The 13895-nt window shown below is 45.1% G+C and overlaps 2 protein-coding genes across 5 annotated transcripts; both read right to left on the bottom strand.

Moving 5' to 3' along the window:
- Nucleotides 1-3613: 3613 nt before the first annotated feature.
- Nucleotides 3614-4413, bottom strand: LOC130539292 (transmembrane protein 238-like). Its single transcript, XM_057057537.1, has one exon. It carries the CDS (start codon nucleotides 4411-4413, stop codon nucleotides 3904-3906), a length of 510 nt encoding a protein of 169 aa, XP_056913517.1. The 3' UTR covers nucleotides 3614-3903.
- Nucleotides 4414-6280: 1867 nt separating this feature from the next.
- Nucleotides 6281-9241, bottom strand: LOC130539113 (zinc finger BED domain-containing protein 4-like). 4 transcript variants are annotated; one of them, XM_057057242.1, is made up of 4 exons: nucleotides 9083-9241; nucleotides 8656-8752; nucleotides 8300-8439; nucleotides 6281-8212 (listed from the first exon to the last, which is right to left on the bottom strand). In XM_057057242.1, exon 4 carries the CDS (start codon nucleotides 7423-7425, stop codon nucleotides 6475-6477), a length of 951 nt encoding a protein of 316 aa, XP_056913222.1. In that variant the 5' UTR covers nucleotides 7426-8212; nucleotides 8300-8439; nucleotides 8656-8752; nucleotides 9083-9241; the 3' UTR covers nucleotides 6281-6474. The 4 variants fall into 4 exon arrangements, with proteins under 4 accessions (XP_056913222.1, XP_056913213.1, XP_056913231.1 ...); XM_057057251.1 differs by having other exon boundaries at nucleotides 6972-8212; XM_057057224.1 differs by having other exon boundaries at nucleotides 6979-8212; nucleotides 8656-8779.
- Nucleotides 9242-13895: the final 4654 nt, after the last annotated feature.

Here is a 13895-nt window from a genome sequence, read left to right as displayed (position 1 = left end):
TTCCGTCATCCAGCGCTCCCACGCAGCGTGCAATTTGACTTTAAAAGCCCGGTTCACACCAATTTCCAGCGGTTGGAGTTCCTTTGTGAGTCCTCCCAGGATGATGGTGAGCTCTGATTTCACCTTTTAATGTGTTGTTTGATGCTGTCTGTGAGGTGGGCGCGCATGGAATCACATACACTTCCCTTAGCCCCTCTTTCATTTTTTCTTCATCCATCCAGCCCTTTTGATTTGCCTTGACCACAACTCTGGCAGGAAACGCTTCTTTCGGCAACGTCTTTCTCTTGAAAATCACCATTGGTGGCAATTTCTGTCCGTTTCCATGGCATCCGAGAACCACGGTGAAGGACAACTTCTCATGTCCCGTTGTGCATATCGCCACCATGCTGGTCCCTTTTTTCTCCACTGTGTGGGTCAAAGGGATGTCAAAAGTCAGCGGGATCTCATCCATGTTGGTGATGTGACTGTGCACGATGTTTTTGCCGGTTATCTTGTCACGGCAGTAGGTGCTGAAGATGACCACTCGAACCTGGTAATCCATGGGCAGCCGCTGCGCCACAGTTTTTCTCGCACGTATGGAGAGATGCCGCCTCCTCATAAAGCGAAAATGCCAAGACCTTGGAAGTGCTCAATGTCCATTTCTTCAGCAATTGCTTTGGCCTTTTGTCGAATGGTGACAGTAGAGACACCCCTTCCGGTTGTTCACTGTTCCACAACCCACTGTTCCACTCGGTCTTCCAGCTCGGGCCACCGTGCTTTGTTCCCGCAGAAACTCAGCTTCGTCTTCCTTACTTGGCGCAGTTCACTTTCGTGTTTTCTCCACTTTCTGACCATGGACTCATTTACATTAAAATGTCTTGCAGCTGCTCGATTGCCATTTTCAGCCGCATACTCGATGGTTTAAAGTGAGCCTCATACGCGTGTCACTTGACCGGTGCCATTTTAGGGGGTCCTTATGCATAGGTGTGCCGCTAAGCGATGGGCAGAGCGTTTACCGTAGTGCACCCACCAAAGGCACACAGCAGATTTTGGAACTTAGTCCACACACAAGGCGCACCGTATTATAAGGCGCACCGTCGATTTTTGAGAAAATCTCAGTGTTTTAAGTGCGGCTTATAGTGCGGAAAATACAGTAAACTTTATTCTTGAAAATAAATTAAATTTCAGAATCAACAGGTTTGCATAACTTTGCATAGCATTTCCCTTCAGAAAAATGTATTAGGTGACTTGAGTTCACAGATTTCCTGTGTTCAGTCTGTTGTTCCAGGAAAGCTCTACACCACCTGAAAAAAAAAGATTAGGCATTTGCTTCACTTAATAGAATAGGGAACAGTAGCAAAAAAGAAAATAGGCTCTCATAATAAGAACTGTAGCCTATATTGTACTATGATTTTACTATGAAACCGCCAAAGAAATTGCCAAAGATGACTGAATCCAAGCTTGTTCTTTGACTGGGCATTATCCTGTGGGTTTCATCAATACTCTTGCAGGGGCAACTACAGGCACATCTGTGTTAGCAATACCCAGAAAAAGAACCAGAAAAGCACCCAAAATGCAATCAAAACAATGCAAATTCACATAATTAGCATTATTTGTAAGGGCAGTCGTGCTATCCTGTTTACTATTACAGACACCCAGTGTCACAGCCTCCCAAATGTCACATGCTCCCTCCATATTTAGTTAATTTCATTGTGTGTGGAAAAGTATCTTCTGGATGCAATTTATACAATAACAATGATAACTTGAATAAGTATTTCATCTTTCTGGACCAGAAAACTAGAGTTTACAACACAAATGAGCCTGAAGCTGGGAAGAGTGCCACAGCTGTGGAAGACGTCCTGCATCGTCCCAGTGCCAAAGACACCGCACCCCAAGGAGCTCAACAGCTACAGGCCGGTAGCTCTGACGTCTCATCTGATGAAGACGCTGGAGAGACTCATCCTCGCCCACCTGCACCCACTGGTGAGCCCCTTCATGGACCCGCTGCAGTTCGCCTACCAGCCGAGCATCGGGGTGGACGATGCCGTCATCTACCTCCTCCACACCTCCCTCACTCACCTGGAGAAGGCTGGAAGCACTGTGAGGATCATGTTTTTTGATTTCTCCAGTGCGTTCAACACCATCCAGCCCAGGCTGCTGGGGGACAAGCTGCAGGTAGCTGGGGTGGATCACCACCTCACAACATGGATTCTGGACTACCTCACGCAAAGACCACAGTTTGTGAGGGTGAAGGGCTCCGAGTCAGATCGGCTTCTCTGCAGCACTGGTGTCCCACAGGGAACAGTTCTGGCTCCTTTCCTGTTCACCCTCTACACCGCGGACTTTTCACACAGTACGTCTTCATGTCACCTCCAGAAGTTCTCTGACGACTATGCTGCTGTCGGCCTCATCACTGATGGGGACGATACGGAGTAAAGGGAACTTATTCAGGACTTTGTGGACTGGAGCCTGCGGAACAACCTCCAGATCAACGCTGGCAAAACCAAGGAGCTGGTGGTGGATTTCCGCAGGCAAAACAACCCTCCGCCTGCACCATTGAACATCCTGGGAACGGATGTTGACGTGGTGGAGTCCTACAAGTACCTGGGTGTTCACCTAAACAATAACCTGGACTGGACACACAACACAGATGCCCTTGTCAAAAAGGGCAATAGCAGACTGTTCCTGCTCAGGAGGCTGAGGTCTTTTGGAGTGCAGGGACCACTCCTGAGGACTTTCTATGACTCTGTGGTGGGATCAGCCATCTTCTATGGGATTGTCTGCTGGTCCAGTAGCATCACAGACAGGGACAGGAAGAGGATAGACAGACTGGTAAGGGGATGTCCCCTGCACTCGGTGGAGGTGGTGGGAAATGGGAGGATGATGGCTAAGCAGTCATCCATGTTGAACAACAAGTCCCACCCCCTACAGGACACCCTGGCAGCACTGGGCAGCTCCTTCAGTGAGCGGCTGCTCCACCCTCGCTGTGTGAAGGAGAGGTATCGCAGATCTTTCCTGCCGGCTGCTGTCAGACTGCACAATAAACATAATGCCCGCTCACACAATCTGAATATTATATATTCTGATATGTATATTGCATTCACCCTCTGTACTATGTACAGGTATACAGGGGCTGAGTATCCATTTACCTGGATTATTGTAAATATACATCCTCTTGTATATTCCAAATTCTATTCTATTCGATTTTATTTTATCTTATTTTTCTCTGCATGCTCTTGCACTGTAAATTTCCCCGTGTGGTACAATAAAGGACCTGAATCTGAATCAAATGCAAAAGCAGGGCCAAAACCATACTAGTTTGGAGTAGCAGTCATACAATGATCACTTAAACATGAGGCTCACAACTCTCTTTTCATATACAGAACATTACAATGGTCTTGCTATACCCAGCAAAGTATTTACAGCATTAACTTGTCAGATCTGACTGGTAAATGTGATGCTTTAGGACAATTTAAAGGCACAAGGACCTGCTTTCTAAAGAACTGTGCTGAAGTTGAGTCTTTATTGGAGGAACATCCAGTGATAAAACTGGTAACATTAAATGGCATCCATCTGTCATCTAAATACAAGAAGTCTGTTGTATTTCAGGTCAGTTCTGCCACCAAGCTAAACATCTGATTTTGAAGGAAAAAAAGTCATAGATTAAGACTAATTTGAAAATAGATTTATTGTGATTAAAAATAGATTTCATGAAAAAATAAATTAATGGAAGGAATTCTGAGAAAAAAGAATTCTCGATGAAAAATTCAAAATAATATATGGTTTCTTGGAAGGGGCCTGACTGGAATTGGTCCTACAGGTAGGACGCTGAGAAGGAAAACTCAGGAAACTTTTTTTTTTTTTTTAAGGTGAAATACGTACCAGATCTGGTCAGAATTGTCTCTCCGTTTTGTTATCCAGCGCCTATGGAGCCACGACTGAGACTTCCAACAATCCCAGTTCCACGTTTTTGTTCGCAGACTCTGTCCCTCCATCAAAACCTCCATTGTATTGACCTGACACGGATCCGCTGTCTTCCCACGTTACCCGACCTGGCACGGCACACATTTTCGCACATCTCCTTCCATTACCCGCACTCTTATTCATCTTCTCACCCACGCCTCCCAAAGGACTCTCGGCGCTTTTGGAGAGGCGCTCAGACAACTTCTTGGTCCAGTACGTAAATCCGATATCGAAGGAGACTGGCCTCTCCTCCATAAAGAGCTGCACGTTCACGGTGTACCAAAGCACCCACCACATAAGGCTGAGGAAAATAACGATCGAGCCCGTGTAAATGAGGAAATCGCCGTAGAAGCGGCCGCTCGAACTCAGATCGCCGAAAATTCCGAACAGAAGCACGAGCAGACCGGCCGCGTCAAACACAACAGCGAGGAGGAAGAGCGAGGCGCATTTCCCCAGGCAGATGTGGCCCATATCCGACAGGAGACTGACACCGGTAGGGACTTCCACTTGTTTGACAGGACGCACATTTCCCACGGCAGCATCTCTGCTAGTGGACTCACCTGTGCTCACCCCGCCCCCACGTCACTGTGACCAGCTGGGGTATTCAAAGGATTGAGAACGAGATGATGCCTTTGAATGCCCAACGTAAAAATGTTTTAACTAAGTCGCAGAAATCCCACTGGTTGCGCATCCCCCTCCAATTCTCATGATTTTGCAACAATTAATAAAACTTAATCCCATCAAGGGTTTTTTGTTTTGTTTTTTCCATATGCACTCTCTACAGCAGGGGTCGGCAACCTTTTCGACTCAAAGAGCCATTTGGGACCGCCTCCCAATAAAAAAAAAGCACCTGGAGCCACAACCCATTTTGACATCATATATACACATATAACCTGTATACTACGTACACAAAACTATACTATGTTGTATTTATGAAATCAATGAACTGCTGCAGAGAACACAGGATTTTATTTATGCATGTAACAAAAAGCATTTTACACTTGGTTGATGCTTAATTTCAAATAAAATACCCGGTGTCTATTTGAGTCCTCGTATTTAAGAAATAAAAATTCAAACTTACCCAACCCACACTGAACGAAAAATGCAATCCTGTGGCCTGGCAGCACTCACGTATCGGCAGAACAGCGCTATTCGTTCAATGTCATTTTTGTCTTTGGACGCATCACAGGCGATTGCGTACTCCAAAGCTGAATTGATATCTTCAATCTGCTGTCTGGTGACGTTTTCTGCCATCTTCACAGTTCTGTCTTGGACAGTTTTTGCAGAGAGAGGCATGTCTTTTATTTTCTGCAAAATTTCATCTTTGTTTTTGAAGTCCGAGAATAGATGTTCTAAAATCTTAATAAATGTTTCTTTGAGGTATTCTCCATCTGTAAATGGCTGGACTATTTCCTGAGCAGCCACAAAACTTGCACATGTATTTGGATTTGCAGTCTTAATCCACTTCTTGAAGTGACTTCTGCTCACATCAGCCTTCCGCATCAGCTCCGAAACAGCCTTTTTTCGCTCCTCTCCCTCGGAATATTTTTTAGCGAAGGTAGAGTGCTTCTAGAGTGTTTCTTCTTTGACTTTTTGTTGTTTGACTTTTGTTGCCAATTTTTCACCACATATTAAGCAGACTGGTAAACCAGTCTAATCAGCGGTGAAAGCAAAAGAATCTGCCTGCATAGCATTAAACATTCTGTTATCTTCAGAAATTTTCCATTTCTTGGATTTATCCATCATTTACCTTCAAGGCAGGGGTCAAAAAGTCAATAAATCACTCTGGTAGTGTGATCAATCAATCAATCAATCAATCAATCAACCAATCAACCAATCAATCAACCAATCAACCAACCAATCAATCAATCTTTATTTATATAGTGTCTTTTACAATCAAAATTGTTTCAAGGCGCTTTCCAGAATCCCAGGGCCTAACCCCAGACAAGCAAGAGTGGCAAGGAAAAACTCCCCTTTAACAGGAAGAAACCTTGAGCAGGACTAGGCTCATGTAGGGGGACCCTCCTGCTGATGGCCAGCTGGGTAGAGAGAGAGGAGAGGAGAGGAAAGGAGGACGGAGAGTAGAGGAGAGGAGAGGGAGAAGGAGAAGGAGAGGGAGAGGAGAGGAGAGGAGAGGAGAGGAGAGGAGAAGGAGAGGGAGAGAGAGAAGGAAAGGAGAGGAGAGGAGAGAGAGGAGAGGAGAGGAGAGGAGAGGAGAGGAGAGGAGAGGAGGAGAGGAGAGGAGAGGAGAGGAGAGGAGAGGAGAGAAACACATACAAAAATACACTATTTATGCAGCTCCGAAGGCGGCGATACCTGTAAATGAATACAGAAGGGGGGGGGGGGGGGGGGGGCAGAAAAACTACACAAGAATCAGCATAACTAGTCTGCTTGATGAGGAGGAGGAAAGGAGAGGAGAGGAAAGGAGAGGAGAGGAAACCATGACCCAGTGGGGTGACAGAGGCCTGTCAGGTGATCATGTTTCCGGACCCCGGCAGCCTCGGCCTATAGCAGCATAGCTAAGATGTTAACTTAATGATTAGACGACCCCCTAAGTATGATAATTTGTCTGTCTATAATAGTAACTGGAACTACAGAATTAGTAACAATAAGCTTTTTCAAAGAGGTAGGTTTTAAGCCTAATCTTAATAGTAGCGAGTCAGCATCCCGTACCTGGACAGGGAGCTGGTTCCATAGCAGGGGAGCCTGGTAGCTAAATGCTCGGCCCCGCGTTCTACTCCTAGAAACTCTGGGAACCACAAGTAGACCAGCATTCTGAGAACGGAGCGGTCTATTGGGCTGGTAAGGTATCACTAGCTCCTCCAGGTAGGATGGAGCTAGGCCTCTGAGGACCTTGTAGGTCAAAAGAAGGGTTTTAAAAATTATTCTAAATTTAACGGGCAGCCAATGAAGAGATGCCATTACAGGAGTTATGTGATCTCTTTTGTCAATACCTGTCAGAACTCTGGCTGCAGCATTTTGGATCAGCTGGAGGCTTCTTAAAGAGTTGAAGGACAGATTTTGGTCAAAAGTTACTCCTAGATTCCTCACAGAGAGACTAGATGTTAATGAGATACCATCTAGAGTGTCATCAGCATAACAATGAAAATTTATCCAATGCTGCCGAATAATGTTTCCTAAGGGAAGCATGTACAATGTGAAGAGGATTGGTCCAAGTACAGAACCTTGAGGAACTCCATGGCTAACCCTACTGTATGAGGAGGGAACACCATGGACATGAGCAAACTGGTATCTATCAGATAAATATGATCTAAACCAGTCTAGTGCTGTCCCTTTAATCCCAATCACATGTTCCAGTCTATGTAACAGGATGCCGTGATCAACTGTATCAAAAGCAGCAATGAGGTCCAGCAGAACCAGCATAGAGACCAGTCCATGATCTGAAGCTATGAGAAGATCATTAGTAACTTTAGGAAGTGCTGTTTCTGTGCTGTGATGAGCTATAAAGCCTGACTGAAACATCTCAAACAGGCTGTTTCTCTGCAGGTGCTCCAGTAACTGAGTTACCACAACCTTCTCAAGAACTTTAGAGATAAAAGGAAGGTTGGATATCAGCCTATAGTTTGCCAACACATCGGGATCCAGTGATGTTTTTTTAAGCAACGGCTTAATCACTGCCACCTTGTAGGACCAGGGCCAGTGACACTCAGACTGCCTCCTTCTGCTCAGTCATTCTTTCAAACATTTGGTAGGTACTGTTCCATCGTGTTGGCACCTCGTTTATTAATTTATGGACCGGTGTTCCCAGCTGTTGCCTTATTTGAGTGAGCTTCTCTTTAGCAGTCACGCTCGATCGAAAGTATGTCACAATGTGTTGTTTTTTGTTGCGTATTTCTGTTATTGTTGGGATTTGATCACATGATTTTCTCACAATTAAATTCATGGAAAGGGGTATACAAATGGTATGCCGTATTTGCAGCATTCGAGCACATGAAGTCATGTTTGCTGCTGCATCAGTGACAAGACACCTGACCTTTCCCGCTATGCCCCACTCCTCCATGAGGCTCCTTTTAACCGTGGCAATGTTTTCTGGAGTGTGTTTCTGAGGAAAATGCTGCACTCCCAAGACTGATGAATGGAGTTCATGGCTTTCTTTGTCCACATAGTGGCCAGTAACAGCTAGATATGCCTCCATATTCATAGACGTCCACATATCAGCTGTTAAAGTAACAGCAACGGCGCTCTGGAGGTCCTTTTTTGTTTTCTCCTTTTCCTCCTCATATCTCTGGCTCACCAAGTCCTTGGTGGTCTGAAAATAACCATACAAATACTGTTACACCAATAAAATATAGTTATATAGTTAGTACAAAAATATAATAACATTTCTTAAACATACCTTCCTGCTTGGTAGAGCATACATGGGTATAATAAGCTTCAGGAGCTCCCTGAATCCCTCATTTCCAACAAAGCTGAGTGGCTGACAGTCTTTGATGATCATGTTGACCACTGCCTCATCCACTGCTTGCTTGTTAGGAACTGCAAGCCAAAAGGAAATATTTTGTCAAAAGCTTAATAAAAGGACTGTAATTTTTACAAACAATATCAAATAGACATAGGGCGACACGGTGGTGCGGTGGTTAGCACTGTCGCCTCACAGCAAGAGTGCTGGAGGTTCCATACCAGGCCTGGGGCCTGTCTGTTTGCATGCATGTTTTTTTTAATCACAATTTTTTAGAGAGAATTTCAACATACCTGGGGTACTCTCACGAGTATCTGCCAATTCTTCATTGCCATGCCAAGCTCTATAAAGCCTCAGCATTGATGAAGTGCTCTTATTGATGTAAGATAGCTCTGTGGAGCAGAGCCAACACTTCACCTACAATAACATAAAAAGTTAATTTATCTGAAAACAATTCAAACCTCTTACCAGAACAGAGTAAAAACTAAGGTGGCGCATTGCATTCACTTGTTAAAAAAACAGACTCCCTATCTCATGATTTCGAGATCAGGATCTCGTAATTACGAGATAAAATGAATAAAGCAACTGTAAGGGTCTTTAATTGACTATCATATGTATCACAGGTCATTCACTTGATAAACTGATAAAGAGATTGCAATGTACCACCATAAAAAAATAGTATATAACAGTAAACAATGCTCAAAGAAGAATAAGATTTACCTTGTTTGGCGTCACAAGATCAAAATTATTCCACACTGGGGAAAACTTCTTAGAACGATAATTACGCAACTGCAAAACTCCATCCAACAAACCCATGACATGTTGATACAGTTTGTTTCTTTATAAACACACTTTGGCGCGGCACATCCAAACGATATAGTTCCTGTATCGGTCACATGATTCTTTCTTAAAGCAATACACACACCGATACGGGGTTTCACTCTTGAGCTCTCGGCACAGTGCTGTTGGTAGTGATGGGACGAGCAACACTGGTGCCAGTGTTGCTCGTCCCATCACTACCAACAGGACCACGAAACCTCCCTCAGACAAACTGCAGTGTCCAATAGATACCTGACTGATCTCTCCAATAAACATCTATCATAACCAAGTCGGTGTCTGCGAAGATTCCTTCCTCATCAACACATCTTGGTTACCATCAGCAGAAATTCACCACAGTAATAAAGATAAGCAGTCAGTTGACCCTTCCTTGACATGATTGTTGTTTAGACAGTTTTAATCGCAGGAGGAAGTCAAGCTAAAAGTGTTAAACATACATCGTAAAACTGGACAGCATATTGGTGTAGATAAGTTCAGCTGTGGGAAGAATGTGAACTTTGACCTGGCCATTTGGGAAACAACGGAAAACAAGGACTGTACCAGCATCCAATGGAACGGGAAGAAGAAGACAAGGTCATCCAAGCAGAAGGACTGCATTGGACTGGATTAGCATCAATAATTTACATATCTGTTTCTATAAAAGACTGGGTCAAGGGATAGTTAGGTTGTCAGACTTCATGTCCTGACAATTTACTTTGTTTTTGTAGGGTTATGAACTGGCCCGGTGCTCTGTAATATTTGTATCTTGAATTGGTTCTATTTGCTAAATACATTTTGAAATTGGCATTTTTCTTCTTGAAGTCTTCATTCAAAGAACATGCGGATTGGCAGTGACACATACTGTATGAGGTATTGCGATCCAACACCTATCCATCAAACTTCTGGGATATTGATCTGGTCAGTTAAGTAGCAGAGGGGGTTGTTTATCAGTTTCTGCTGCTTTGTTGTTAGTGAAATCAATAAGAGGTGCATCAGAGGGGCAACAATGAGACGGCCCCCAAAACAGGAATGCCTTTCCAGGTTTAGGCCACTGATACTTTTTTCCCTCCTCATCTCTTTTGGGTTATTTTTTACTGACTGACTTTCTAATGTTGTAGTTATTCATTTGGCTTGGATCAACATCTCTGTTAGATAGCATGGTGTGGTACCTGGTACAGAGGTTGCAGAAGTAGTCCAACTCAGGATGGGACATCAATACGTGCCATTGCAAGAAGGTTTGCGTCTCCCAGCACAGTCTCAAGAGCATGGAGGAGATTCTAGGAGACTGGTAGTTACTCCAGGAGAGATGGACAGGGCCGTAGAATGTCCTTAAACCCTCAGCAGGATCGGTATCTGCTCCTTTGTACAAGGAGGAACAGGATGAGCACAGGCCAGAGCCCTACAAAATGACCTCCAGCAGTCCACTGGTGTGTTGTGTTTCTGATCAAACAATCAGAAGCAGGCTCCATGAGGGTGGCCTGAGGGCCCGACATCCTGTAGTGGGCCCTGTGCTCACTGCCCGGCACCGTAGAGCTTGATTTGCCATGGACCACCAGAATAGGCAACTATGCCACTGACACCCTGTGCTCCTCACCGATGAGAGCAGGTTCAACCTGAGCACATGCAACAGATGTGAAAGGGTTTGGAGGTGCCGTGGAGAATGTTATGGTGCCTGCAACATCATTCAGCATGACCGTTTTGGTGGTGAGTCAGTGATGGTCTGGGGGGGCATATCCCTGGAAGGACGCACAGACCTCTACAGGTTAGATAATGGCACCCTGACTGCTATTAGGTATCGGATGAAATCCTTGGACCCATTGTCAGAACCGACACTGGTGCAGTGAGATCTGGGTTCCTCCTGGTCCATGACAGTGCCCGACCTCATGTGGCTAGAGTATGCAAGCAGTTTCTGGAGGATGAAGGAATTGATAACATTGACTGGCCCCCACATATTGGGTTTAGGTCACCTGACCTAAACCCAATAGAACACCTCTGGGACATTATGTTTAGATCCATCCGGCGCTGCCAGGCTGATCCTCAGACTGTCCGTGTCACACTCTGCTCCAGCCCATGGATTCAGATCTTTTCCACTCCCCTGCTCACACCACACCCTCTGATCACACACCTGCTCTCAGTCACTGATTACACACCTGCTCTCAGTCACTGATCACACACCTGCCCTCACTCATCAATCAGTTCACCTACCAGTATATATTCTCCAGCCTCACACTCACTCGGTGCCAGATTGTCACTGCTATGCATGACCTTCCAGCGTTTACCTGCCTGGTTTCCCGGAATCAACCCTGCCTGTGTATGACCTGCCTGTTCTTCCTGACCCCTGGTAAATTAACTCTGTCTTCTGTTTTGACCATGAGCTCAGCCAGTCTCCCTCTGGATTGTTTGCCTGATTCTGCCTGCCTCCCGGTTACTGAACTTTTGCCTGCCTCGACCAAGTCCACTGCCCCGCCCTCGAACTGTTCTTTGTTTGCCAGATTACAGTTAATAAACCTGTTAACTGATCATCAGTTCATTGCCTGTTTTGTACTGCACTTGGGTCCATACCATACCCGTCACAGTCCGGGAGCTCAGTGATGCCCTGGTCCAGATCTGGGAGGAGATCCCCCAGGACACCATTCATCGTCTCATTAGGAGCATGCCCCGACGTTTTCAGGCATGCGTACAAGCACGTGGGGGACCACACAAACTACTGAGAATCATTTTGAGTTGCTACAAAGACATTTTGGCAAAATGGACCAGTCTGTTGCATCATTTTTTCACTTTCATTTTTGGGGTGTCTTTGATTTCCCCCCTCTATAGGATGATCATTTTCACTTCTATCAAATTATGTGGCATCATTTTGTTACTAATATATCACCTACTTTTTATCAGGAAAGATATTCAAGATAATCTTTCCCCCGTTTAGATCTGATGTGTTTTCAAAGTGTTCCTCTAATTTTTTTGAGATATATATATATATATATATATATATATATATATATATATAGGTGGCCGGCTAGAGAGAGAGGAGAAGGGGGAGGACTGGTAGAAGAGAGACTAGGTATAGATCATAGAAATACATTTATAATACAAGCTGCTGGTATAAGTGCAGACCCTCCTTTCCTTTCAAGCAGAGCTGTCTGACCTGACACAATTAAGCATTGCAGCACATTACTGATTGACTTATACAAAACCTGGATGCCAGTGATTGAGGATAAACACGAGTATCAGTTGCCTTGAGTCAGCAGGTAAATTCAGATGTTAACCAATGTCATTCTGCGGTCCCCTGGACCATAATTCAAGGCAATTTGAAATAAACACTTGAACAAGCTTAAAGCCTATGATTAGCAATGGGGGAATGAACGTGGCGGGTGGAACGAGACCTCCAGGCAAACCTGGACCAATTTCTATTCTGATGAAGCAGAAATACTGTGGAGGAAACACAAGCCCCATAAATCATATTACTGTCCCACATGTAAGAAGTCATTCAATGTTTTATATGACTGAATTTCCAATATCCTCAGTTTGTCTCTTCTTACAAATTAATTTCAGGACAAAAGGCAAAGATCTTATTAATTTGATTAAATCCATTTTTCCCCAGTGAAGGCTATGCACTGAATACTAGAGGGTCAGTTCCATATATTGCATTTCTTTATTTCCTAGCAAAATTTTACAAAATCTTCTCTATTCAGATTATTTCACATCAGATGTTTATTTGCAGAATTTAAATACCTAATAGTTTTGGAAATATTTAATTTTCATGATAATTTTCAGGAAGATGTGTTTAACCCTTGCTCACAACCAACAAACATTTTTGGACCAGTGTTTGTGTGGTTATGTGTTTCTTCCTGCAGGGGGCGTGGGCGTTAGTATTGGCAACAGCTGGCGCTGCAGGCAGGCGCGCCTGTCGGCAATCTTCATCAGGCCACCTATTTATGGAGCGCCGGTCTACCAGCATTGGATAGTTTTGGTGGTTTACCATGGTCTCCATGTTGCCCTGCTAGACTGGAGAATGCGCAGGACCTGACACCTGTGGTGTCTCCCTGCTTGAGTTCCCTGTGTACCCCAGAAGACTGGACGAGTGCTTCCCTGCAGTCCAGAAGGACTGCCAATTTGATGTCTTGAATAAAGACTTGGTCTTGAACTTTTACCACTGTGTTTTGCCTGCTTTTGGGTCCTGGAAGAAACCTAAATCTCAAAAGAACTCTTCGACTAGTATGGACCTGGCGGACCAAGACGCAGTATGCCGAACACTTGCAGGCTCAGGGCTTAGGCAGCACAACCAGCTCCTCTTGGACATTTGGACCTCACTCCAGACTCTCATCGCCTGCGTGATGGCCCTGCTTAATCCGGGAGTGACTCCAACTTCCCCACCTGCGGAGGCATGGAGAGCTGTCCCTCCGCCGGTTACCGCCGCACCACGGGAGCCTCACGGACCCATCCCGGAGCGGTATTCAGGTGAGGCAGGCACTGTGCCAGTTCTTTGCTGCAGTGCTCTTTGGTTTTTGACCTCCAGCCCCTCATCCACCCCCAGCAACAGGGCAAAAATGGCCTTTGTCATGAATCTTCTCTTCGGGAGAGCGGCGCAATGGGCCACAGCGGTGCTGGAGAACTGAACACCCGCTTCCTCTAGTTTTCCGGCCTTCACAGCCGAGCTAAAACAGGTGTTTGACCACCTGGTCCAGAGTGGCGAGGCGGCCTCCCAGATCCCGTCCCTCCG

Source organism: Takifugu flavidus, chromosome 1 (genome assembly GCF_003711565.1).
Source record: "Takifugu flavidus isolate HTHZ2018 chromosome 1, ASM371156v2, whole genome shotgun sequence".
Taxonomy (NCBI): domain Eukaryota; kingdom Metazoa; phylum Chordata; class Actinopteri; order Tetraodontiformes; family Tetraodontidae; genus Takifugu; species Takifugu flavidus.
Note: the sequence above shows the minus strand (reverse complement) of the source record. Positions and strands in the feature narration are given on the sequence as shown.

Excerpts from the sequence above, each read along its gene's own strand:
- LOC130539292 (XM_057057537.1), bottom strand. The coding sequence starts at position 4,413 with ATGGGCCACATCTGCCTGGGGAAATGCGCCTCGCTCTTCCTCCTCGCT.
- LOC130539113 (XM_057057224.1), bottom strand. The coding sequence starts at position 9,178 with ATGGGTTTGTTGGATGGAGTTTTGCAGTTGCGTAATTATCGTTCTAAG. Across the intron at positions 8,440-8,655 it reads TACTCGTGAGAGTACCCCAG|TTCCTAACAAGCAAGCAGTG; the intron begins GTATGTTGAAAT and ends TTTGGCTTGCAG. Across the intron at positions 8,213-8,299 it reads ATGCTCTACCAAGCAGGAAG|ACCACCAAGGACTTGGTGAG; the intron begins GTATGTTTAAGA and ends GGTTATTTTCAG.